The 26108-nt window shown below is 49.8% G+C and overlaps 3 protein-coding genes across 3 annotated transcripts; 2 read left to right on the top strand and 1 right to left on the bottom strand.

Annotated features, from left to right (window-relative positions):
• Nucleotides 1-272: 272 nt before the first annotated feature.
• On the bottom strand, nt 273-2286 carry LOC4326022 (small ribosomal subunit protein eS4-like). The gene is made up of 5 exons (XM_015766970.3): nt 2186-2286; nt 1534-1611; nt 1245-1425; nt 1041-1138; nt 273-944 (listed from the first exon to the last, which is right to left on the bottom strand). Exons 1-5 carry the CDS (start codon nt 2186-2188, stop codon nt 507-509), a joined length of 798 nt encoding a protein of 265 aa, XP_015622456.1. The 5' UTR covers nt 2189-2286; the 3' UTR covers nt 273-506.
• Nucleotides 2287-2446: 160 nt separating this feature from the next.
• Nucleotides 2447-8794, top strand: LOC4326021 (protein LOW PSII ACCUMULATION 1, chloroplastic). Its single transcript, XM_015770163.2, has 9 exons — nt 2447-2777; nt 4401-4504; nt 4591-4726; nt 5251-5482; nt 6334-6491; nt 6609-6794; nt 6906-7006; nt 8246-8342; nt 8565-8794. The coding sequence occupies exons 1-9, from the start codon at nt 2499-2501 to the stop codon at nt 8637-8639; spliced, it is 1368 nt and encodes a 455-aa protein (XP_015625649.1). The 5' UTR covers nt 2447-2498; the 3' UTR covers nt 8640-8794.
• Nucleotides 8795-16268: 7474 nt separating this feature from the next.
• On the top strand, nt 16269-17674 carry LOC136355873 (uncharacterized). The gene has a single exon (XM_066309055.1). The coding sequence runs from the start codon at nt 16326-16328 to the stop codon at nt 17667-17669; it is 1344 nt and encodes a 447-aa protein (XP_066165152.1). The 5' UTR covers nt 16269-16325; the 3' UTR covers nt 17670-17674.
• The last annotated feature ends 8434 nt before the right edge of the window (nt 17675-26108 follow it).

Genomic DNA, 26108 nt, shown 5'->3' with positions numbered 1-26108 from the left:
GTCTCACTACCTAGGACCGAATTTCTCGGTCTCGATCTTTTTCTACCCATCCCTACCTTTCCATACAATTGTGTTCCAGGAATATGATCCATTACGAAAAAGGTTTTACTTTGCAAAACCTGGAAAGATTGGAAGCCTATTTGATTAAACCAAGACTCCCTTTGAATGCCAAGCTGGAAGGATGCCAATAGTCTCGTTTGAATAAACCAAGATTAGCCATGTAGCTTCAGTAAAGCAGCAGTTGCCTGAAAACAAATCTCGCTCTAAACAAGTGATGGCTAATTGCTACTGTTCATTATAATGACTGCATGATGATAACGGTCTCAGCCATTTTGGTAGCTTCAAGGCCAAAAGATGAACACAATAAAATGGCTCGATAACATGAAATAACAGTAGAAAAGGATGCATCTCTGCAACTTAACAGTATTACTGTGAACTACATTTCAACTAGGATGGAAAATTCTGTCAACCCAAACAAAACTCAAATTTTGAAGATAGAAATGTATTTAAGCATTTGCAGCAGCCTGAGCAGCAGCATCTCGCTTCCTCTGTTCCTCGATGATGCTGAGCTTGATACCCTTGCCCTTAGGGAGAGACACCCATGGCTTGTTGCCCTTGCCGATGGTGAACACATTGCCCAGACGGGTGGCGAAGGCATGGCCCAATGCGTCCTCCACATGGATGGTCTCAAAACTGCCCTTGTGCTTCTCCCTGTTCTTAATTACTCCAACACGACCAGTGTTCCTCCCTCCTGTGACCATAACGACATTGCCCACATCAAACTTGATGAAGTCAACAATCTTGTTGGTCTCAAGATCAATCTTGATTGTGTCGTTAGCCTTAATCAAAGGGTCCGGGTAGCGGATGGTGCGTCCATCATAGGTGTTCAGATAGGGAATGCCCTTCTGTCCAAACTGGACAGACCGAACTTTGCAAAGCTTGAACTGCATATAAAAGATCGGGTCACAAACATTTAGACTACAAAACAGAATAGAGAATTTACATTCACGTGTGCATGAGTGAAAAGAAGCAATGCTAACCTTGGCATCCTCATCCTTGACGGACTGAAGGCGGAAGCGACCCTTGGTGTCATAGAGAAGCCTGTAGTTCTCACCAGTCTTTGGAATGGAAATCACATCTGCCAAACAGAGGGCATTACCATGTAAGGTATGCTAGAAATGAACCACTTGCATACCAGACCATACAAGATAACGACGGGTCAGAAAAGAAACATGCGTGCATACCCATGAAACCAGCAGGGTAGGTCTTGTCAGTCCTGACCTTCCCATCAACCAAGACATGCCGCTGCATCAGGATAGAGATAACCTCACGGTATGTCAGCGCATACTTCAACCTGTTCCTGATGATGAGGATCAGGGGCAGGCATTCCCTGGACTTGTGAGGTCCAGACGATGGCTTGGGGGCCTGGAAGGCACACAAAGCAGTTCGGCGAATTACATTACTGAACAACAGAAAATAGTCGCAAATGGCAGAGGCCATTTCAAGCACATCACAGGAAATCAGTAAACTCACAAAAGCTCCGCCGAGCTTGTCGAGCATCCAGTGCTTGGGCGCATTGAGCCTCTTGAGATGCTTCTTCAATCCCCTCGCCTGTTCAGAAAATAACAGGTTGACAACGTTAAGTATGTTATTAACCACATACTCACAGAATTGTGATGCTTCTTAAAAGCCAGTACAACAATATAATTCTAGATAGCAATAGGCTCGATACTGTATATCCACAATATAATTCTAGATCCCAACAGGATCCATACTGTTTAACTACATATCTTGGAATCTAATTCCTATATAAAATTAGTAAGAATATATCAAACAGCACACAACTTAAATCAGTTACTACATCAAAAGGTAATCATCATACATATGCTGCCATCAAGAAACAGGAAATAGGAAACATAACACGAAAAAAAGATTGCATAGCCCTCATCACACCTGCCCGCCAATCTACAACAATGCACACCGCATCAATTCCCAAGAACCAAACCAAATCCTCCCCCAATCTCTCAATTCTCCCTCTTAACATTACCACCACACAAGCTAAACACAAGCCCATCCTGCTACCACTCGACCCGAAACTAAAGAACAGAAGAAGAAGACACCGGTGCTACACAAGTACAGAGACTATGAAACTGAGACGTAACGGGAGAAACGGCGCGGCGCTCACCATGGTTGCGAGCTCGAGCTACGTCGCCGGAGGGGGAGACCACCACGCCGTCCGTCTGCGTCGCTCTCTTCCGCCGCCGCCGCCAAAGAGGAGAGAGGGATGGCGGAGGGCGAGAGGTGGGAGAGGTTATATGCTGCGGAGGCGCAGCGCAAGTAGGGTTTCCGTGGTGGGCCGGTTTGGGCTTTTCTTTTTTACACGTGATGAGTAAATGGGCTGGGTTTTGCATCTTCTTCGGCCCAACTCGTTCCTCCTCGACCACAAATACTAGTTTGGATAACGAGAAAAACGACCACCTCACCTCACGAAACCGGCAATGGCGGCCGCCGGAGCATCGGCTCTCCGGCCACACCTCGCCCTTCTCCCCGCCGGCGGCGGTGGAGGCGGAGGCGGCGGAACCCGTAGCTATGCCCTCCAAGCGCTATCCTTCGTCTCGCCCCTCCTCCCTCATTGCGGCCGACGACGCCGCTGCGTGCTCCGCTCCAAGGCCTCTTCGTCTCCGTCTCCCCCGCCATCGCCGGGGAAGGAGGCGGTGGCTGTCCCGACGGCGGAGTCGTGCGTCAACCTGGGACTCGAGCTCTTCTCCAAGGGCAGGGTGAGCGAAGTCGATTCCCGTTCCGCCTATTCCACATTTCGAGTGCTTCTCAATCGTCGTGAAGGATCAGATCATATTAACGAGTAATTTTATCGGTAGGAGTAATATGTTGATAGAGATGCCCCAGTTTTAGTGCGCAAGCAGCTCTAGTTAGCTGAGGAATGTCAGTATTCGGCAGCCTTTTCCCAGAATTTAATCATTGCATTTATCTCCATTTTGGTTCATCTTTGGCTGATATAGGTATGTTTACGCCACATTTGAGTGTTTGAACTGGGTTTACCATCTTTTGCTTGCTGAGTAAAATAGTAAATTCTTCGTAACGACCTTCAAGGGAATGGTGAAGTTGAACCCAAAAATATTTGACCACATCCTCATGTCCATATTGAGTTTGAACATTAGGCTGGGTTTGAATGAGCATTTGGGCTTAGAGCAGGTACAATAGCAGACTACAAGCCGGCTATAAACATATTTTAAAGAGTTAAAATAAGAGAGAGAAGAGCAGCGGGCTACAAATCTGTAGCCAGCTGCAGCACGAACTCCAAGACATAATGTGTGTATGACAGGTGGGACCAGGTATTAATAGTATAGTAAGTAACTATTGTATGAATTGGCTATTATATTGGCTATAGTTGATTTGTAGCCATTAGTTGGCTATACTATTAAACTTGCTCTTAGCAACTTAGCGGTGCACAAAACGAGATAAGTCATTAGCACATAATTAATTGAGTATCAATTATTCCAAACTTGAAAAGGGATTAATATGATTCTTTAAGAATTAAGAAACTTCTATATAGAAAACTTTTACATGAAATACATTATTTAGCAGTTTGGGAAGTGTGTGCACAGAAAATGAGGGAAACTTTCAGCCCATATGCTCCCTCAAACTCAGCCTTAAGCAAAGCAGCTATTAAGAGCAGGTACAATAGCGAACTATTAGCCGGCTATAAACATATTTTAATGAGATAAAAGATAAGAGAGAAGAGAAACGGGCTACAGATCTGTAGCTAACTACAGCACGGACTTCAAGACGCAGTGTGTGTATGACATGTGGGACTATATATTAATAGTATAGTAAGCAATTATTGTATGAATTGGCTACTAGATTGGTTATAGGTGAATTGCAGCTAGTAGTGGGCTATACTATTAAACTTGCTCTAAGAGCAAGTTTAATAGTATAGCCAACTATTAGCTCCAAATCATGTATAGTCAATTTAATAGCACATTCATACAATAGTTACCTATAAATATATACTACACAATTAATATATGGTCCCACCTTTCATATACACACAATGATTTAGTCAAAAAAAAATATACACACGACGTTTTGGAGTCCGTGCTGCAGCTGGCTACAAATCTGTAGTCCATTTTTCTTCTGTCTCTTATCTTATCACCAACACATGTGCTTATAGCTGACTTGTAACCTACTATTGTACTCGCTCTAAACTGAAACAATACCATGTTTGTCTGTTAGAGATATGGGATTAATTGAAGTGGGTTTCTTATAGACGGTGCATGTACTAGTGAACTCCTGCATGGGTTTGTTGTAATCATTAAATTGAAGAACCATATACAATAAAATATCAACTGCATTCATTGTGATATTGCTTTCACATTCCAAAGGTGAAGGATGCTCTTGAACAATTTGAGAATGCCCTAGAGCTGAATCCAAATCCTGTTGAAGCCCAAGCAGCACTATACAATAAAGCATGCTGCCATGCATTTAGGTGAGGCAACACTTTCAAAATTATTGATTTGTTCCTTTTGTGCTTTATTTATGTTTTTCTATTAATTGGTGTGCATGTTTGACCAGGGAAGAAAGCAACAAAGCTGCAGATTGCTTAAGGACAGCTCTGCGAGATTATAATCTCAAGTTTGGTACTATACTTAATGATCCTGACTTGGCACCGTTCAGGGCATCACCGGAATTCAAGGAACTTCAAGAAGAGGTTTGTGAATTTGTATTTTACTGCTTTGCTACCTCGTGAATAAGAAAGTAATCTGCTGACCATAGTTTAAATTTGACCCAATGAGGCAATGACTAATACCGATATTTGACCCAATGAATAAGAAAGTAACCTTGTGAATAAGTAAAAAAAAAAAACTCGACCAGCGGGGGAATGACCGCCCTCACGACTTTTCATTAAGAAGAGGAAGCCTCAACCAAACCGACCGAGAAAAGCCACAAACCCTGGCCCCCCACACACGGACTGGCCCCCTATGGATTGGTCCTTAGCCCGTGTTTTGAGGCCCCTGTCCCCTACACGAGGGCCCGCCTTCCATAGGTCGATTCTTAATACATGTTTTTATGAGGGGCCAAGGAGTAACTTTTTTAACTAGGCCTGAAATTCCCTCCTGTGGGAAGTTTAACCCAGGATCTAGAGGTGCTACTTGAGCACTGTAACCACTAGGTAAGTATCCATACTTTACTAATATTTAATATGATCCTGTACATACTGTAAATTCATTTCAGGCATTGCGTGGTGGAGAAGATATTGGTTCTGGGTTCCGAAGAGACCTGAAACTCATTAGTGAAGTACAAGCACCATTTCGTGGTGTCCGAAGGTTCTTTTATGTGGCGTTAACTGCAGCAGCTGGAATTTCAACATTCTTTACCATTCCTAGACTTATACTTGCAGTTCAAGGTGGCGATGGTGCCCCTGATCTGCTGGAAACTGTTGGGAATGCTGCCATCAATATTGGAGGTAAATTGATATGTCCTAAAAGAAAGGGGTGTTGAGAAGAGTGTACCTTTTGATAGCATGGGATTTCTGTTCCACCTTTACATGGCGATAATGCGTTCTTATGCATGGTTGCAACATGAGGAAAAAAACATCCATGTACAAATTTGTTGCGGGTACTACACCTTGGTGACACTTCATGTTTGTAGTCATAATTGAGTATGGGCCTGTTTAGATTGTAGCCAAAATAAACCTTACCAAATTTTGACAATGCCAAAATTTTAGCAAGATGGCAATATTGCCAAAATTTTGGCAGCATTTCTTGTGTATTTACTAAATTTGGCAATAAACTAAACGCAGCCAAAATTTTGGCAACTTTGCCAAAAAATGGTATGGTTGAAAATGGTGTCAAAGTGAATAGGCCCTATATCTTGTGTACTCTAGTATTTTTTACTGAACAATTACACTGATTATGCATGCACTTATTTATTTGACTCAATAGTATATTGAAGCAGTTTTGCAATGGTCATGTTTTAGCTACGATATCTGCACCACCAGTGTGCTTTTTTCAGACAGAGGCAATACCTTGCATAGCTTTCTGAGATCCTCAGATGCTTTAATGCATTTAATTTACTGCTGAATAAATTTATTAGTACTTTAGCAATCCTTACCCTGCTGCCACAAAAGTTCCTTAAAATATAATGATAACAATCACATTTTCAGTGTTAGCTCCCACAGGATCACATCTTAAGCCAATAATGATCTTTCTCGGTTTTCCATGTATAATATAATCATTTGATGAAACTTGTATACTGTGCTTTCACACGGTTAATTAAACTAAAAGATAATCAAACTTTTGAATCAGCGCACTGCAGGTATTGTTGTGCTCGTGGCTTTGTATTTCTGGGAAAACAAGAAAGAAGAGCAGCAGATCACACAAATTTCTCGCAATGAAACCCTTTCAAGGTTACCTGTCCGCCTGTCAACCAATCGCATTATTGAGCTTGTGCAACTCCGGGACATTACTAGGCCAGTTAGTATAGTTCTCTTTACATCTTCAATTCTCAATAGATAGCTTGATATTTCCTGAGTTGCATACATCTTTTTGTGCTTTTTTTGTGTGCCCATACTATATTGACAAGTATTTTAGGTTATACTGGCAGGTTCAAAAGCATCCATTACTCGAGCAATGCAAAGAGCTGAGAGATATCGGACTGAACTGCTGAAACGAGGTGTTCTTCTAATTCCTGTGATCTTTGGTGCTTCTCAGAAAGCCCAAAGTAAGCCAAGAGGCTTTGGAAGTTCAAGATCTGCTGCATCAGCTCCTTCAGTTGGGGTTAGGCTAAACTTACATGTTTTTGCTAAAACCCAAGAATTTTATATATATATATTTTAGACAATAAAATTTCCTCTATATTTCAAAAGGAAAGCAATTTTCTCTTGACAGGATGACTTTGAGAAGCGTACTGAATCTATTGCAGCGAAATCACGGTTAAAAGCTGAAGAGCGATTTAAGGCTGATATTGTCTCTCCTGAACAATGGGAAAGGTGCCTTTTCTTTTAACTTGTAGATTTTTTACTCTCACTACATAGAACAACAACATAAATAAGTATTTAGATGTCATGGAAGAATAAAAAAAACTGACATTTTTTGAAAAGCTAGGGCACAAATGAATAAGCTTATGGTCACCTCTACAATATTCAAAATTTGTGGTCTTCTCTGAAATACTTATCATTATTATTAAAATCTGTGTCACCCATTTCTGCTAATAGTTTTTACTGCTCTTTGATAATTTAGCATTACAATGGGCATAGTTACCTGGTAAACAACAAAATTACTTCCTCGGTTTCACTACTTGCATGCCATTATGTCAACCATTTTTTTGTGTTGTTCCACAATGCTTTGCCTCCTTTACCTTCTTAAGTAAGTATCATCCACTCACGTAGACCATATGTTTTAACTTTTGAATGGCCTTCCAAGGTATTATCCTCTGTCCACATATGCAAGGCCTGTTCTTGATTCGCTTTGTCCACAAATGTAAATATTTCATACCCCTGTGCAAAACAAGTATAATGTCCTTTATACCTCTGATAAGTATCCAACTTTCCAATATGCATGTGTTAAATATAGTAGCTAGAGAGAATAAATAGTAAAAGTCTTTTTCAATCTCATTTTGAGGAAAATATGCCATACATTTCTGAATGGCGGGAGTACTAGTATTTACTCATTTGAAGAATTTTACACCTTGTTTTTCTTATGGCACCAAAAACACCCCTGCTGTTAAGTCTCTATTTAATGTACAGATAAACATTTTTTTAGGAGAAAAAATAGATATTAGGAATAGCTTCACCTTCACCTCTCTCTGTACTCCCTCTGCCCCATAAAGATTCAACTTTTTCCTACACGAATTTGGACACACCCTATTTGTCCAGATTTGTGTATAAAAGTTTATTTATTTTGGGAGGATGGAAGTATATGTTTAATATAATGGCTTCTAACCCTCCTGCTGCTCTCAGTTTTGCAGTTACTAGTTACTAGTTTTTTAAAAAGAATTGTGCATTTTACTAGTTTTTTAAAAAGAATTGTGCATTTCTATTAGCTTCACTGTATTTTTATGTTTACATTATGTAATGTCCTGGGATGACTATTCCAGGAATTGAAGTATTTGTCCTAATAGTAGTCAAGCATGCTTATAGAAGGAACTCAACAATTCAATATCCAAAAATTGTAAAGCATCAATTTGTTATGTCTAAGGTTTTGTTGACATCTACATTCTCATGGTTCAGTTGGATACGTGACCAGCAAGAGTCTGAAGGTGTCACTCCCGGTGAAGATGTCTATATAATCCTCCGATTGGATGGTCGTGTCAGAAGATCTGGAAGAGTAATTCTTCTCTGGATTTTAGTTGGTCACAGGAAAATTTATACTACCTCCGTACTAAAATATGAGGAATTTAGGCAAAATCCCTTATATTTTGAGACGGAGATAGTACTTAATGATGTAATAAGTATAGTATGAAGGTCATACGTTAGAATTGAATGACACTGAATCTGAAGTTTACGCGTAAATTAATATATCTAACCAAGTGTATTTCTTTATTTGTAGGGCATGCCAAATTGGAACGACATATTGCAGGAACTTCCACGACTTGAAGAACTGCTGAGCAAACTTGAACGTTGATGAAGGTGTGTATACAACTGCAGTTTGATCATCCATATGTTTCTCCATTGTATTATTAATTCCCTAATCTATGTATAGACCATACCAATGTAATTTTGAGGGAAAATTTTGTTTATGCCACTAATATATGAATTCCCAACTTCTGACGTACTCCACTAGTTACTGTGTGACTTCTCGTTTATGTCACTACTATCAAGCCACATACCATTTTTTTTCCTGTTTTGCTCCCATTCTGTCAATTTGGACTGTAAGAGAAAACATTGCAAAATGACAGATATATCTTCCCTGTGTCATCATCTCCCTCTCTCTGTTCTTCCACTGCTCTACTATACCCCAGCTTTGCTCAACACTAGTATCAATTAAAATGTGGTCAGCCGACACAGTCAAAATGGAACAATACCTTAACAGTGTGAGCAAAAATGTGGTTCCAATTGTGGGATAGACAATATACCACAAAAATTGCACCATATGTGAGAAATGAGCATTTCATTAGTAGGAGTAGCAGCATACTAAAAAAATTCTCTGTTTTTGAAGACTTAAAGCATCTGCTCGGCGAGATTAGTGTAAGCCAAGCTCTAGTAGTAATGGCTGCTTCATTCTGTTTAACAGGATTAGCACATCCACGGCTAATTTTGAATAATTTTTTTTGAATTGAAATTTGAGTAAATTAGTCACAGGTGAGCACCGAGAAATGATATAATGGCATTTCAACCGAGAAAGGATTTGTCTCCCACCTTGGATCAGCCATCAGCAATAGAGCTTCCAACTTCCAAGGGAGAATGCAAGCAAAAGCAACCTAGAAGTGAGCTGATCTCCATCAAATCCGTATGTACTTCTAGTTTTCCTGGCACTTCGATGCAATACAAGATAGTTGGGCTGGTATATGCGGTTTCTTTAGTTTTTTTGGTAAAAAATACGCATGAAAGCCACCCAAAAGTATTGCACAAAGACTAAATTGACCCTGACTTAGATAAATTTTGCTCCTTAAAAAAATAAGCTTTGCATCTATACTATTAATATTAGTAGTGGTAGTGTCTGTTCTGTTAGTAACATCCCTACTACTGATATCTGAGCCTCACAATCTATGCCGCACCACCCTTCAACGAATCCTCTCATGTTTCACTGCTGCCTCTCCTTAAATTTAAAAACATGTTCAATAAGAAAAATCATAAAAGTATTATTTAGACTAAACATGTGCTTAATTGACCTGATAAGCTAGAAACTCATCGTTAGGATGCACGGGCTCTTGGCTAGTAGTGTTAAACTATAAAAAAGTCCATCTTGTACTTCTGATTATACAATTTTTACCTATTTGTGTTGCATTGTGCTTTTTAGGGATAATTAAAAATTGTTATTCATAAAATCAGTGGCGGAGCCACCGCCCTGGCGGTGGCCCGGACTTATCGTAGCGAAAACGCTGTAAAATTTGATATTTTATAGAATTGAAAACAAAAAAAAATTAGTAAATATTTGTTGTAGTTAGATTTGCCTGGGTTTTGAAATTTTTTTAGCTCCGCCACCAGAATTATCATTTCAATGACATTCTTAATTATAAAATATAAAAAAAAACAATGGAAAATTTAGAAATGCCATGTTAAGTTTTGGCCCAAGCACAGAAGCACAACACCATAGGCAAAGGAGCAAACTCAATAATCCCCGTAGCCCTTCTGCCGACCATATATTGTTTGCTCGTGTTAGCGAGGGTACAAACACCATACACTTACTATACATTGAGGCATCCCCATCCATGATTGCATCCACAATTTTGACTCCGGCAACACACACCAACTACTCCGTAATTAACTGCTAAAACAGATCCCTTCCAGTTTATTTATTACAGAAAGCTCGGTCGATTAACCCTACTTACGATACGAGGCAAGACAGAGATATATACCTGCCCGTCCCTCCCGGCGGCGGCGGGTGCAAGTCACTTGGCAGCTGGTGATTAGCTGTATCCAAACTAACTCTGACCACGATTCATCGTATCCCAAAGGGATCAAAACCTAGAATAAGAATGCGACGGCACACACAACCATATAAAGCACAAGTCTGCATCGACAGCAGTTGGCGAAAGGGTTCGAAGAGAATACAGCTAGCCATGCAGAAACAAATTGTAAGTCGCATCATTAAACTTAATTATTACTAATCGCTTTATATTAGTAATAAATACTAAATTGAACATATACACGATAAATCTAGACAGACTATGTCAAGATTCGTAATACTATGATATTTCTAATCTAAAATTAAGTTCCTATAAGAAAGTACTCCCTCCTTCCAAAAATTTGAGTGTTATTTCTTTTTCATGAAGACCAAGAAACAATTAATTCATTCACCATGTGACAAAACCAATGAACATGCAACCTATAAACATTAAAATGGCTTCTTGGGTTCCTATCAACAATTTAATTTAGCACATAATAACTACAAACAGGACTTAGACTTTTGGAAAAACCAAATAATGAAATAGGTCTTAGGCTTTTTGGAAGGAGTGCGTATTAGTTACTGGGATTAGCTATAACATTTGTCGTCAAATTTTATAGAGGTAAATATAATACAATTGTGATATAATTACAGTGTAATTTGCATGTAACTATATTGTAACTTCTATTTAACTTTTAAAAATTCCAAGGTGATATGCTAATCATGTGAAAACGGAGATAATGGTACCGAATCCCCTCACATGTGCGTGGGTGGGTTATGATTTTTTCTATCCCATGCACGAATTTTAAAGTAAATCAAACGGTTCAAAATTATATCGTAGTTACGTGCAAGTTACAATATAGTTATACTATGATTATACTATATTTACATCTATCAATTTTTTAGAAAAAAACTATCAACAAAAATACAGCAAAATCATTAGTTACGGCATTCCTTTATAAGCTATAAACATGAACAGTTTACACTTTTTTATAAACGGAGGCATGTAGTATCACGAGGGAAGAACTGAACAATTATTATTACTTCGTTCAGGTTGAGCATTCTATTTTGACCTCGCTAAATATCCGGCAATGTCGATCCTCCTGTCCATGATTATCTCTCTCCTCTTACCAAATCTCAACGAGTTAGTAAACCACTCGTGCCGCGGTTTAGTCATCCCGTAATTTAATCGGAGGACGTGATAATTATTCAAAAGAAATCTGAAAACGTAACCATGACCAATAAATAATAAATAATTGAGCGAGAGGAGAGAAGAAAGACCAGCGTACGTACCTAGCTTACCGCGTATAATTCGTTTGCATGATTGCATCTAAAAGAGAAGAGGAACGTCAAGAATAAAGCTAGTGTTCCTTCTTCCTGTATGCAGAGGTTCGATTTCTTTAATTAACGGCAGTTGGATCGGATTCTGTTGAGCACTAATCCTGGAGAGCGATAAGTGAACGATAATCATTATTGGTATCGATCGACCAGTTGATCTAGAAGATGGTACAGTACAATATACATAAAAATATATTTGACAATAAATCAAATCATAGAAAAATAATTAATAATTACTTAAATTTTTTAAATAATACGAACGGTTTTAAACATATTTAAAAAAATCAATAGCGTCAAATATTTAGGGACGGAGGGAGGAATTAACTGGAATTAAGTTTGCATAACTATTTTGATCCGCCAGTAGCTACAGTACGAGTAGGAGTACTAATTAACTGGAATTAAGTTTGCATAGTTATTTGTCCGGTCATTCGCCCATGCATTCACACGGGACATTGGCTAGTACGAGTAGCTGTAGTAGAATAGGAGTATATAGTAGATAGCCACAAACATAATTTTAATCAATGACTGAATACTTAGATTAAAACACTTAATGGACGGCCAGTGCCCAGTAGATCACCCGTCGTTCCTAAGGAATCATTTAGGGCTTTTCAGTTAAATCGATTGGAGCGATTCTAGTAAATCCTCCCTCACCCTTTTTGGAAGAGATTAACAGAACATAGCCTTGGTAAAATTAAATAATTGGTGGAAATTCTGAAAAATTATTATTTCATAATTCGTTGGAAATTCTGTGTAAACTCCTAATTCAACCAAATGCTTTCTTTCTCATCAAATTACTACGTACATTTTAAGCACATATCTATTGGCAACTCATTTTTCTAACAAAAAAATAACAAGTCTATCTAAAAATATGAGGACAGATCTTTAGGTAAAAATATGGCAAATTTAATTATAGCATAAATCTAGTGTAATTATATATGTAATTGACGGAGCGTGGGGCTCCTCACCGGGAGACCGCGCAGGCCCCCCTTTGCCGGTTCGGCCGGGGACGCTAAGTGAAGTTCTAAGCTCTCAATCTGTGGAATGTTCGCGAAAGTGGAAACGCATAAGACACGGGCGATGTATACAGGTTCGGGCCGCTGAGAAGCGTAATACCCTACTCCTGTGTTCTGGTGGATCTGTGTATGAAGAAGCTACAAAGAGCTGGAGAGCAAGAGAGTTCAAACTCTAGAGACCCTCTTCCTCTTTCTCTCCCAGCTCTCGTCTTTTGGTCCTCCCTTTTTTTCGGATCCCCCCTCTAAGTGGGCAAGGTCCTCCTTTTATATATCAAGGGGATACCACATGCACCACTTCTACCTATCTCTCCTTTCGGTGGGGACCCATCCTCTTTTTCCTAAAACTTGGCCCGCCCTTCCTTCATAAATGGGCGGAGATTTGCAATGGTTGCTGTCCGAGTGATCCTTCTGATGGGACAGCCCATACCTACCTCCACTCCGCCAGAAGCAGGTGCAACGTGGGATCATGACCGTTCTTGTCCACCACGCATCAGTTTACCAATCTGCATGTTCGCCCTTCTTCATACAATGTCTTGCTTTTAATGGTTGCGATGAAGCCTGGCATATATCTGACCGGGACCAACGTGCTATCTCCAGGAGCTAGCACGCTGGCTCCGGCTAGGGACGAGTGCCTGGAGGCTCTCATCCTGACGGGACGGGGCGAGGCGTGTGTCAGATCGCCTGTTGCCACCTAACCCGCGATCTGTCCGGTCTGTGACCGGTCACAGACCGGATAAACGAGTGCGCTGCACTGCGTTACATGCAGCGTGACGCGCTCGTCCAAACCGCAATAAATGCGGTTAGGTGAGCCCCGCTGTGCCCACCTAACCCATACATGCGGCGCAAAACCCACAAGGGGTCGGGGCGCCTCGGCCCTCGGGGCCGAAACGGGAGCGGTCCGACCACTCGGGGAGACAAAGAGAGGGGTGGTCATACCACCCTCGGGCCCGACCCCCCCGAGGGGGTCAGGCCACGTGGGTGATTGCTCCTGCCCAAGCCTCTAGTCATGATACTCCCGATCCCATGTCACCGACAGTAGCCCCCGGCGTTATGCCAGGGCGATCGCCCTCCTCGAGGGAAGCGGTCGGGCGTGACGCCACTCCTAAGGCCTGGTGACAGGTGGGGCCGGTCTCTACAGTTGGGCAGAAAACCAGCGGTCGCAAATCGCACACATCGGCAATGGCAACTCGACTGTCAATAATGAGCGGTCTCTTCAAGACTGCCACATTACTCGAGTAGCACACGAATCGGGACGAGCCGGTTCGTTTTGCCTGGAGATATGGTAATGGCGCTTCGGTCGGCGAGCGTAATTAACGCGCGCACGATATGTTCCATCTCGACTGCCCCAGCCACATATCCACCTCGTGCGCCGCCAACGGGCGAGTGGGATTAGTGGAGACGTGGGCGCGAGAAACGAGGGAGCGAGATAGTGGGCGCGAGAAGCGAGGAGCCGGGCACAGCGTTGGCAAGGGTATAAAGACACCGAGGAAGAGATTTGCTTCCTTCCTCTCGCCATTATTCCCCTTGTCTTCACTGCTTGCGCCCTAACTCCTTGTTTCCTGTGCCCTACCCTCGCCACACGCGCTCGCTCTCAAACATTTCTTCATCCGGCGTCATGGCACGGGGCTCCGCTCCGCTTGACGGTAGCGTGCTGCCGCCTTCCCGCATCGTGAGCGAGAGACAGGCCGGGCTGCCGCGCCGCTTCATGCCGGAATCTGCCACCGGCCGGGAGATAGTCACGCTGGGCGAGGGACGCCCGGCGCCACGCTACCCGGGGCGGTCCGTCTTCTTCCTCCCTTTCGCAATGGCAGGGCTGGTTCCGCCATTTTCTTCTTTCTTCATGGATGTTCTGGAGTTTTACAATCTCCAGATGGCGCACCTCACCCCCAACGCGGTGATGACATTGGCCATCTTCGCGCACCTGTGCGAGATGTTCATCGGGGTGCGCCCATCCCTTCGGCTGTTCCGGTGGTTCTTCACCGTACAGCCGGTGTCGCCGCCGTCGGTGGTTGGTGGCTGCTACTTCCAGCCGCGGGGGCCGGTGCTGAACCGCTACATTCCCTGCGTCCTCCGCAAGAAGTGGGATGACTGGAAGAGCGACTGGTTCTACACCCCCCTCGCCGACGAAGCGCGCCTCCGACTTCCGAGCCAGCCCCCGGTGCAGGCTTCCAGCTGGCGGGCGCCGGTAGATCTGGGAGATGGCTACGACGCCGTTCTCGACCGCCTGGCGGGCCTGCGATCTCAGGGGCTCACAGGGGCCATGGTGTACGGCGACTACCTTCGTCGCCGGATCGCGCCACTCCAGCGGCGCGCCCGGGGCGCCTGGGAGTACACCGGGTCCGAGGACTGTATGAGGACCCACCGGGGGGTCAAATGGGACTGGGTCCCTGAAGACTTCAAGGTAATGGTCCAACGGGTGCTGAATCTCAGCTCCGTGGAGGCATCCCTCATCCCCCAAGGAGTCCTCCCCCTCTGCAGCGATCCAGATCGCGCCAACATCTTGACCATCATGATGGCGGTCGGGGCCTCAGAGGAGCGGGCTCCTCGAGGCCATGATGGCGCGGGCGGGAGCTGCAGGGGAGAACAATCTACCCCAGGAGGGGGTCGTGCTTCCGGGCCCCGTGATGGGGGCTCGGGGGGCAGCCGCCCTGCCGACGCCCGAGGGAAGAGGAAGCAGGAGGGTACCTCCTCCCCATCTCCTCCCCGAGGGGGCGGGGCGGCGCGTGTCAGCAGCAGGCGCCCGGAGGGGGCCGCGCCGACGCCGCAGCCCGAGGGGGAGCGGAAGAAGAAGCGGCTCCGCAAGATGGGGGGACAGAACCATCCCGGGGAAACCTCATTTCCCCTCCAAAGTGGTCGTTTAACCGACCCCCTCGCAGGTTCGTCCCACGCCCATTGTGGCCATATTCATTCTCCTAACGCGAGTTTTCACTCACCCATCTTGTTTGTCTTCTGGTCTTTCTTCTGCTTCAGCGAGATCTCGTCGCGTCCCTCCCGCCATTCCAAGTCCGGCCAGTCTGAGGCCGAGGATACGGCGACCGCGGAGGCCCGGAGGCGGGAATCTGACCGTCGAGAAGCCGCGGATCGTCTACCGGAAGCCGAGGAGGCCGCCCGGGAGGCCGTCCAGGCTCGCCAGGCTGAAGAAGCCGCTCGGGAGGAGGCCAGACTTCGTCAGGCCGAGGCGGCGACGACTTCCGAGGCAGCTCGCGACGAGGCCGCGGACGCATCGCTTGGGCCCACTCCCTCGGGCGACACTCAGGACAAGCCAGGTCCGGGGGACGTCCCTGAGTCCGGCACGTCCATCGGCGGGCCGAGCCGAGCGGCATCTTCACCAAGGCGGCTCTCCCCCATGCCTTCCGTTGCCCCACTGAGCGCAGAGCCCCTTCTGCAGGCCTTGGCCGTCGCAAACACCACGATGTTGGACGGGTTAAGTGCCCAGATGGAGGCCCTGCAAGCAGAGCGGGCGGAGCTCGACGCCGCATGGGCGCGTGTCGAAGAGGGGCGACGCTCGGTGGAGGCCATGGTGGAGGTGGGCCGCAAGGCACACCGCCGTCGCGCCTCAGAGCTTGAGGCCCGTCGGAAGGTGCTGGAGGAGATCGCCAGGGAGGTGGAGGAGGAGCGGGGGGCTGCCCTCATCGCCACTACCGTAATGAACGAGGTGCAGGACGACCTCCACCTTCAATACGGGAGCTGGGAGGCGGAGCTAGGGAAGAAGCTCGACGCCGCCCGGGGGGTCCTTGATGCTGCCGCTGCCCGAGAACGGCGGGCGACGGAGACCGAGACGGCGTCCCGGCGGCGCGAAGAAGCCCTTGAGGCCCGTGCCATGGCGCTGGAAGAGCGCGCCTGCGTCGTGGAGAGGGACCTGGCAGACCGCGAGGCCGCCGTTGCCATTCGGGAGGTCACACTGGCGGCGCACGAAGCCGCCTGTGCCGAAGAAGAGTCCGCTCTCCGCGTCCGTGAGGATGCGCTCACCGAGCGGGAGCGAGCCCTCGAGGAGGCCGAGGCCACAGCGCAAAGGCTGGCGGAGAGCACGTCCCTCCGCGAGGCTGCGCAAGAGGAACAAGCGCGTCGCGATCTGGAAGGTGTCCGCGCCGAGAGGGCCGCACTGAACCAGCGGGCCGCTGAACTCGAGGCGCAGGCAAGGGAGCTGGATGCAAGGGCGCATAGCGGCGGGGCGGCCACGGGCGATAGCGACTTAGCCGCCCGCCTCGCAGCTGCCGAACACACCATCGCGGATCTGCAGGGCGCGCTGAATTTGTCCACTGGGGAGGTCGAGGCCCTTCGCCTGGCAGGCGAGATAGGGCCCAGCATGCTTCGCGATGCCGTGTCCCGTTTAGACCGCGCCGGACGACAGGCGGGTCTTTGGGGCGGGCGGACTGCGAAGTACGCCGCCAACCAGGGGGGCCTCGCCCAGCGCCTCTCGGAGATGGCCGGGACTCTCCAACGGCTCCCCGAGGAGCTCGAGCGGACGATTAAGTCATCCTCGAGGGACCTCGCCCGAAGAGCGGTGGAGCTCGTACTGGCGAGCTACCAGGCCAGGGACCCCGACTTCTCCCCATGGACGGCGCTGGACGAGTTCCCTCCCGGGACCGAGGACGGCGTGCGCGCGCAGGTCCGGGACGCCGCCAACCATATCGTCCACAGCTTCGAGGGTTCGGCCCCTCGGCTCGCGTTCGCCCTCAACTCAGACGAGGAGGGCGATGACGGCGGTGTGGGCGACAGTGGCGACGAGGCTGGCGACCCGAGTGCATCGGAGTGAGCTCCCAGGCCCCCGCCAATATTTAAATAGTTTTTTCTTCTTTTCTTTCTTCCGAGGCCTTCGGGCCTCCTTCTTGTATAGATTAACTTAATCTGCAATCAAAATAAAGAAATTTCTGTGTCAATTTCACTTTGCTGTGTGTATGAGAACGAGGATGATCTGTGCCGTGGTCCTTTTGTGTCTTAGCTTGAACAAGGGCTCGTGCCCAGGTCCCAGTCCTCAAATGGCTCGGGTTGGGGCTAGTGCCTGGGGAGATCCACATGTCGAGACTGGCCAGGCCAGGAGCGTGGTGACCGAGGGTTATGGGTGACCCGATTGTGGGTTTTTGCCGATTCCCCCCCCCCCCCCGAGTTCACCACGCCCCGGGGCACGGCTCGGTTCTGGGCCCCTTTTGGCGATTTTAGCCGACCCGAGCCCCCGAGGGCAGGATTGAGCACGAGTGACCTATTTCAAGTCAAGATTCTTCAAAAGGAAACAACAGCACAGACACAGCCTTTAGGAAATCGAAAATGCTTTTATTGAAATACGGATATAAGAGAGATAAGAATATGCATGTGTGGTAGCCCCCGGCCAACTCTGCACGCCCGAGGGGAGTGCGGGGTTGGCCCGAGCCCGAAACCTGACACCCGAACCCCATTAGGGGTAGAAGCGACGAAGGTGTTCGATGTTCCACGGGTTAGGCAGCTCTGTGCCGTCGCCCGTGGCCAGCCGAACGGAGCCCGGCCAGGGGACGCCGATCACTCGATACGGACCCTCCCACATTGGTGAGAGCTTGCTCAATCCAGCACGCGTTTGGACGCGGCGTAGGACGAGGTCGTCGACGCAGAGTGATCGGGCCCGGACGTGGCGCTGATGGTAGCGCCGTAGGCTCTGCTGGTAGCGTGCGGCTCGGAGGGCCGCACGCCGCCTTCGCTCTTCCAAGTAGTCGAGGTCATCTCTGCGAAGCTGATCTTGATCAGCCTCGCAGTACATGGTGGTCCGAGGGGACCTCAGGGTGAGCTCGGATGGGAGAACCGCTTCCGCGCCATAGACGAGGAAGAAAAGCATTTCCCCGGTTGCTCGGCTTGGTGTGGTTCGGTTCGCCCAGAGCACCGCTGGCAACTCCTCGATCCACGAATCGCCGTGTTTCTTGAGGATGTTGAAGGTCTTGGTTTTAAGGCCTCTGAGGATTTCCGCATTGGCGCGCTCCACTTGGCCATTGCTTCTGGGGTGGGCAGGGGAGGCGAAGCAGAGCTTGATACCCATGTCTTCGCAGTAATCGCCGAAAAGTTCACTAGTGAATTGTGTGCCATTATACGTAATAATACGATTGGGCACCCCAAACCGGGCTGTAATGCCCTTAATGAACTTAAGTGCGGAGTGCTTATCGATCTTGACGACCGGATAAGCCTCGGGCCACTTAGTGAACTTGTCGATTGCGACATACAGATACTCAAACCCGCCCGGGGCCCGCCTAAACGGTCCCAGGATATCGAGCCCCCAGACAGCAAATGGCCATGAAAGTGGTATGATCTGCAGGGCCTGGGCCGGCTGATGGATTTGCTTGGCGTGGAATTGACACGCTCTACACCGCCGGACCAGGTCGACCGCATCATTGAGAGCTGTCGGCCAATAGAAACCCTGGCGAAAGGTTTTGCCAACCAAGGTGCGCGAGGCGGAGTGGGCTCCGCACTCGCCTTCATGAATATCGGCAAGAAGCTCGACGCCTTGTTCCCGAGGAATGCACTTCAGGAGGATTCCATTAGCCGCGCGCTGATAGAGGGTCCCTTCTACCAGCACGTAGCGTTTGGAGATGCGCTGGACGCGTTCACTCCCTTCGCGGTCCTCGGGTAGAGTCTTATCTGTGAGGTATGCTTGGATCTCAGCGATCCAAGCAATCAATCTAAGGGAGCTAGGAGCGCTCCCCTCGGGTCCCGAGGCCTGGACTCCGACGGGCCTCGGGGGCCGGTCAGGCGCGTCCGTCTCCCCTAGGGGGTTGGGTCGCGCCGACGGCTGGGCAAGCCTTTCTTCAAAGGCGCACGGTGGGGTCTGGGCTCGCGAGGAAGCGAGCCGTGAGAGTTCGTCGGCAATCGTGTTATCCCGTCTGGGTACGTGCCGAAGCTCTATCCCGTCGAAATGGCGCTTCATACGCCGTACTTGGCGTACGTAAGCATCCATTTGCGGGTCAGAGCACCGGTACTCCTTACAGACCTGGTTAACGACCAGCTGGGAGTCGCCTAACACCAGGAGGCGGCGGATCCCCAGTCCAGCTGCCACCCTGAGTCCCGCAAGGAGCCCCTCGTACTTTGCCATATTATTGGTCGCCCGAAAGTCGAGACGAACCAGGTATCTGAGGATGTCTCCGCTCGGCGAGGTCAACGTGACTCCCGCACCGGCGCCCTGAAGAGACAGGGAGCCGTCGAACTGCATCACCCAGTGGGCGGTGTGAGGCGGCTGCGAGGGGCCTGAGCTGGCCTCGGGGACTGAGACGGGCTCGGGAGCCGGGGTCCACTCTGCCACAAAATCGGCGAGGGCCTGGCTCTTGATAGCGTGGCGTGGTTCAAAATGCAAATCGAACTCAGAAAGTTCGATTGCCCATTTCACCACCCGTCCTGTACCCTCTCGATTATGCAAGATCTGGCCGAGGGGGTAAGACGTAACCACCGTGACCCGATGCGCCTGGAAATAATGGCGCAGTTTCCTCGAAGCCATCAGAATAGCGTAAAGCATCTTCTGGGCCTGAGGGTATCGGGTCTTGGCGTCCCGGAGGGCCTCACTAACAAAGTAGACGGGCCGCTACACCTTTCGGTGGGGCCGATCCTCTTCGCCAGGGGCCACATCCCAGGGGCGCTCTTCGTCCAAGCGGCCTCGCGGGGCGCACTCGTCTTCTGTGCCGACGACCTCGGGGTCGGAGGACGACAGGCGCGGCCTTCCCACAGTGGCCTCGGGGCCGTCCTGGGGGTCGGGGGCTCCTGGCGTCGTCGGACAAGCGGGCAGAGGGCCTACCCCGGTCGTCGGGGGCCTTGGGCCACCGTTCGGCTCGGGGGCCTCTCCTCCCTGCTCTCTCCCGGGCCAAGCCAGCATAGGGTGGGGATGCGCGGAATGAGGATTGTCCTCATCGCGCTCCACAACCAACGCCGCACTAACTACTTGCGGGGTCGCCGCTAAGTAGAGTAGCAAGGGTTCGTCTGGCTCCGGGGCGACCAGAACTGGGGGAGAGCTGAGATACGCCTTCAACTGAGTGAGGGCACGTTCAGCTTCCTCCGTCCAGGTAAACGGCCCGGAGCGTTTGAGGAGCTTAAATAAGGGTAGCGCCTTCTCTCCCAGCCTCGATATGAACCGACTTAGGGCGGCCATGCAACCGGTGACGCATTGCACATCCCTAAGCTTGCTGGGGGGGCGCATCCGCTCTATAGCTCGTATCTTCTCGGGGTTGGCCTCGATGCCTCGGGCAGAGACCAAGAACCCGAGAAGCTTGCCCGCAGGTACACCGAACACACACTTATCGGGGTTCAGCTTTATGCGGGTGGAGCGGAGACTCTCGAAAGTTTCCGCCAGATCCGAAAGTAAAGTCTCTTGGTTGCGCGTCTTCACAACCAAGTCATCGACATAAGCCTCAGCATTACGTCCTATTTGGCTACCCAAAGAAATTCGAGTAGTGCGTTGAAAAGTAGGACCTGCATTCTTTAACCCGAAGGGCATTGTCGTATAACAATAAGTTCCTATGGGGGTAATGAATGCAGTTTTTTCCTCATCCTCCCTAGCCATGCGAATCTGATGGTAACCAGAGTATGCATCTAGAAAACACAAAAGGTCGCACCCCGCAGTGGAGTCGACAATCTGATCTATGCGAGGCAGGGGGTAAGGGTCCTTAGGACATGCCTTGTTAAGGTCGGTGTAGTCGATGCATATCCGAAGCTTGCCGTTCGCCTTGGGAACGACCACCGGGTTCGCCAGCCACTCCGGATGGATGACCTCGCGGATGAATCCGGCCTCCAGAAGTCGCGCCACCTCCTCGCGGATGAAGGCTTGACGTTCCGGGACCTGCCGCCGCACTTTCTGCCGGATCGGCCTTGCGCCAGGCCGCACGGCGAGACGGTGCTCAATCACCTCCCTGGGGACCCCGGGCATGTCCGCCGGTCTCCATGCGAAGACGTCAGCGTTTGCCCGCAGGAAGGAGACGAGCGCGTCTTCCTATTTGCTGTCCAAAAGACCACCGATTCGTGTGATCTTGGACGGGCCGTCGCCCAGGGCAATCTCCTTGACCGGGACCTCGTCGCACGTGATCATTCGCTGCCTCGGGGCGGCGGGGACGGAGGTGGCGAGCCTCTCGTCGCCACCCTCGGGCTTGGCCGCGGCGGCGAGGTGGTCCGCGCGCTGCTCCATACAAGCAAGCGCGACTTTGAGGTCGCCATGGACAGAGATGGGGCCACCGGGGCCCGGCATCTTCATCTGGAGGTAGGCATAGTGGACCGCCGCCATGAACTTCACCAACGCGGGCCTCCCTAGGACCGCGTTGTAGGGCAGACTGAGGTCCGCCACATCGAAGTTCACCCGCTCTGTGCGGAAGTTGGCGGATCCACCGAAGGTGACCAGTAGGTCGATATGACCTAACGGCCATGTGTGCCCCGGCGTCACACCGATAATCGGCTGGGACGGCCGGAGCACCATCCCCGGAGCCTTGATGGCGTCAAAGGCCGCGGGGGAAAGGATGTTGAGGGCTGCCCCCCCCCTCCCGTCTATGAGGACACGCCCCAACTTCACGTTGCAAACGGTGGGGGAAACCACCATCGCGATCTGTCCTCCCCGGGCAACACATGGTGGGTGGTCGGTCTGGTCAAAGGTGAGGGCAACCTCCGACCACCGCGCCCGACGCGTCGCCTCATGAGTAGGGGCCGCGGCCAGAAGCTCTCGCTTCATGGCCTTGAGGCTCCAGCGAGAAACGTGAGCACACGCTCCCCCATCGACAGTGGCAATGGTGGCCCCAGGCTCCTGAAAACCCAGGTCATCATCGCCGTCATCGATGTCCTCGGCGGGGGCCTTCTGCTTGGCCTCACTTCGCTGATTACCGGAGGGAACCGCCGGGGACTTGCCCTCTCGGCGCTCCTGCCTCCTCTCCTCCTCCCACTTCCTCGTCCGCTCAGCCAAACTTTTGACTGCGCGACAGTCCGCGAGGTCGTGGAGGGAGGTGTTGTGCACAGAACACCACTTGCCGGTCGGACGCTCCCTACCGGGAGCGCCGGCCTCCTTCTTTTTGTCGCTCGCAGGCCTCCCCTTTCGGGTGGCCCGCAAAGCGCCCTCAACGGCAAGGACATGACCCTCGTCGTCGGAATGGGCTGACCTCTTCTTCCTCCTCCTGTCACGCCGCCCTGTCCGAGCAGCGGATCCGGGGGCGGCCGAAGCTGCCACACCGGAACCGGAGGGGTTCCAAGTCCAGGCCTCCTCCTTGCGAGCCACTCGGTCCGCGAGCTGAAAAAGCTCCGCGGTAGTCTGGGGCTCCTTGGAGGCGATCTTTTCGAGCATGCGGTTGTGCCGCACACCCCCCCTGAACGCGTAGATCACCGCGTGTGCAGGGATGCATGGTATGGTGTTGCGGACTTGACTGAACCGCTGAATGTATGAGCGAAGTGACTCATCATCCCTTCGCTGTACTGCGTGCAAGTCCGCTTCTTCACCTGGGCGCGGATATGTGCCTTGAAAGTTCATGGTGAACTGCTGGCACAAATCCTCCCAAGAGTGGACCGACGCGGGTGGCAAGTTCATTAGCCAACCCCGCGCCTGTCCCTTCAGGGCCATGGGAAAGAAATTCGCCATGACCCTGTCATCACCCCCGGCGGCCTCGATCCCGGTCGTGTAGACCTGGAGAAACTCGGCGGGGTTGACGCTCCCGTCATATTTTTCGGTGATGGTGGGCCGGAACCTTGGGGGCCAACGGACGTTCCGAAGGCTCGCCATAAAGGCTCTACAGCCAACACCACCAACCGGGGGCACGGAGGGCTGATCCCCGCGTCCGTGTTGAGGTGACACTCCGGACGAGGAGGCGCCCTCCGTTGCGTGGGCAGCACGTCGACCATTACGCCGGCGCTCGATACCGATGCGGGCACCTGGCCCCCCACGCTGATCTTCCCGGGTCGGAGGTGCTGACGAGGGAGTGGCGGCCGAATGGCGAGCAATAGCCGCCGCTCGCCGCGCCCTCCGCCTTGACGACACGGAACCGGTGGTAGCAGCGCCATAGGTCTTGGTAGCGGAGGACCGCCCACCAACACCTAGGCGCTGCCGTGCCATCATGACCAAGTTGGCCATGTCGTCCAGCCAACGTTGGGCTGGAGACTCCGGGTCAGGGACGACGGGCGGGTGACGTAGGAGCGCGCCCGCAGCTTGGACCGCGCCCTGGGGCGTGCTGTCGTCGCCGTAGACGAGGAGGCGACGCTCCCCATCTCGCCGCTCTTCTCCATCACCCGTGGATGTCGAAGTCGCGGATCCTTCGATCCTCTCCAGCGCCTCCTCCCGCCTAGGACTTTGGCGCGGAGGGGGCGGTGGAGTACGAGCTCGACGGCGTGGGTTTGGCTCCCCGTCGTCACCGCTAACACTCGGAGAGAGGTTGCGCACCTTTGCTTGCTCGGCCATTGGGCTGAACAGGAAAAGCTTGGCGCGCACGAAAGAGTATGAGGGCTTAGAAAATCACACGCGCCCCCTACCTGGCGCGCCAGATGACGGAGCGTGGGGCTCCTCACCGGGAGACCGCGCAGGCCCCCCTTTGCCGGTTCGGCCGGGGACGCTAAGTGAAGTTCTAAGCTCTCAATCTGTGGAATGTTCGCGAAAGTGGAAACGCATAAGACACGGACGATGTATACAGGTTCGGGCCGCTGAGAAGCGTAATACCCTACTCCTGTGTTCTGGTGGATCTGTGTATGAAGAAGCTACAAAGAGCTGGAGAGCAAGAGAGTTCAAACTCTAGAGACCCTCTTCCTCTTTCTCTCCCAGCTCTCGTCTTTTGGTCCTCCCTTTTTTTCGGATCCCCCCTCTAAGTGGGCAAGGTCCTCCTTTTATATATCAAGGGGATACCACATGCACCACTTCTACCTATCTCTCCTTTCGGTGGGGACCCATCCTCTTTTTCCTAAAACTTGGCCCGTCCTTCCTTCATAAATGGGCGGAGATTTGCAATGGTTGCTGTCCGAGTGATCCTTCTGATGGGACAGCCCATACCTACCTCCACTCCGCCGGAAGCAGGTGCAACATGGGATCATGACCGTTCTTGTCCACCACGCGTCAGTTTACCAATCTGCATGTTCGCCCTTCTTCATACAATGTCTTGCTTTTAATGGTTGCGATGAAGCCTGGCATATATCTGACCGGGACCAACGTGCCATCTCCAGGAGCTAGCACGCTGGCTCCGGCTAGGGACGAGTGCCTGGAGGCTCTCATCCTGACGGGACGGGGCGAGGCGTGTGTCAGATCGCCTGTTGCCACCTAACCCGCGATCTGACCGGTCTGTGACCGGTCACAGACCGGATAAACGAGTGCGCTGCACTGCGTTACATGCAGCGTGACGCGCTCGTCCAAACCGCAATAAATGCGGTTAGGTGAGCCCCGCTGTGCCCACCTAACTCATACACGCGGCGCAAAACCCACAAGGGGTCGGGGCGCCTCGGCCCTCGGGGCCGAAACGGGAGCGGTCCGACCCCTCGGGGAGACAAAGAGAGGGGCGGTCATACCACCCTCGGGCCCGACCCCCCTCCCCCCCCGAGGGGGTCAGGCCACGTGGGTGATTGCTCCTGCCCAAGCCTCTAGTCATGATACTCCCGATCCCATGTCACCGACAGTAATTTAGGGACTTACAATGTAAATACATGCTGAATACTTTTTATGAAAGATATGGCGATACATTTATAAGAAAAAAAATCAATAATATGGCTTTAGCATTCATCCATTTATGGATAATCATTACGGAAATTTAGATTTATTATTTCTGTATTAATAGACAGATCCTTTTTTTATTCCTAAATTTCATTATTTTTCCTCAAAAAACCTCATAGGTTTCTACGGAGTAACGGAGTGTCTCGTAGATCTGTAATTAGAACAGTTCTAACAGTAATTAAGTCATTTTCAGGTATGTTTTCTCTTTTACTTCTTTTTTTCAGTTATTTTATACATATCCTATTGGCATCTAGTAAACCGCTATTCCCTCCGTCACAAAATATAAGAACCTAGGCTCCTATCCGTCTAGATTCGTAGTACTTGAAAATGTCCCATCATGTCCTAGGTTTTATATTTTGGGACGGATAGAGTATACTTTGGTTATTACACGCAATTGAGTGAGAGCTTTTTATAATTATTTTTGCAGTATTTAAAGTGTATATATATAAATTAAATAAGGATTAGGTCTATGTACCCCCAATTGATGCGAGGGTTATGCCTCCATTCTAATTCAGGTGAATGTTTATCCTTAATCAAATC

This window comes from Oryza sativa, chromosome 1 (assembly GCF_034140825.1).
Source record: "Oryza sativa Japonica Group chromosome 1, ASM3414082v1".
Taxonomy (NCBI): domain Eukaryota; kingdom Viridiplantae; phylum Streptophyta; class Magnoliopsida; order Poales; family Poaceae; genus Oryza; species Oryza sativa.
Note: the sequence above shows the minus strand (reverse complement) of the source record. Positions and strands in the feature narration are given on the sequence as shown.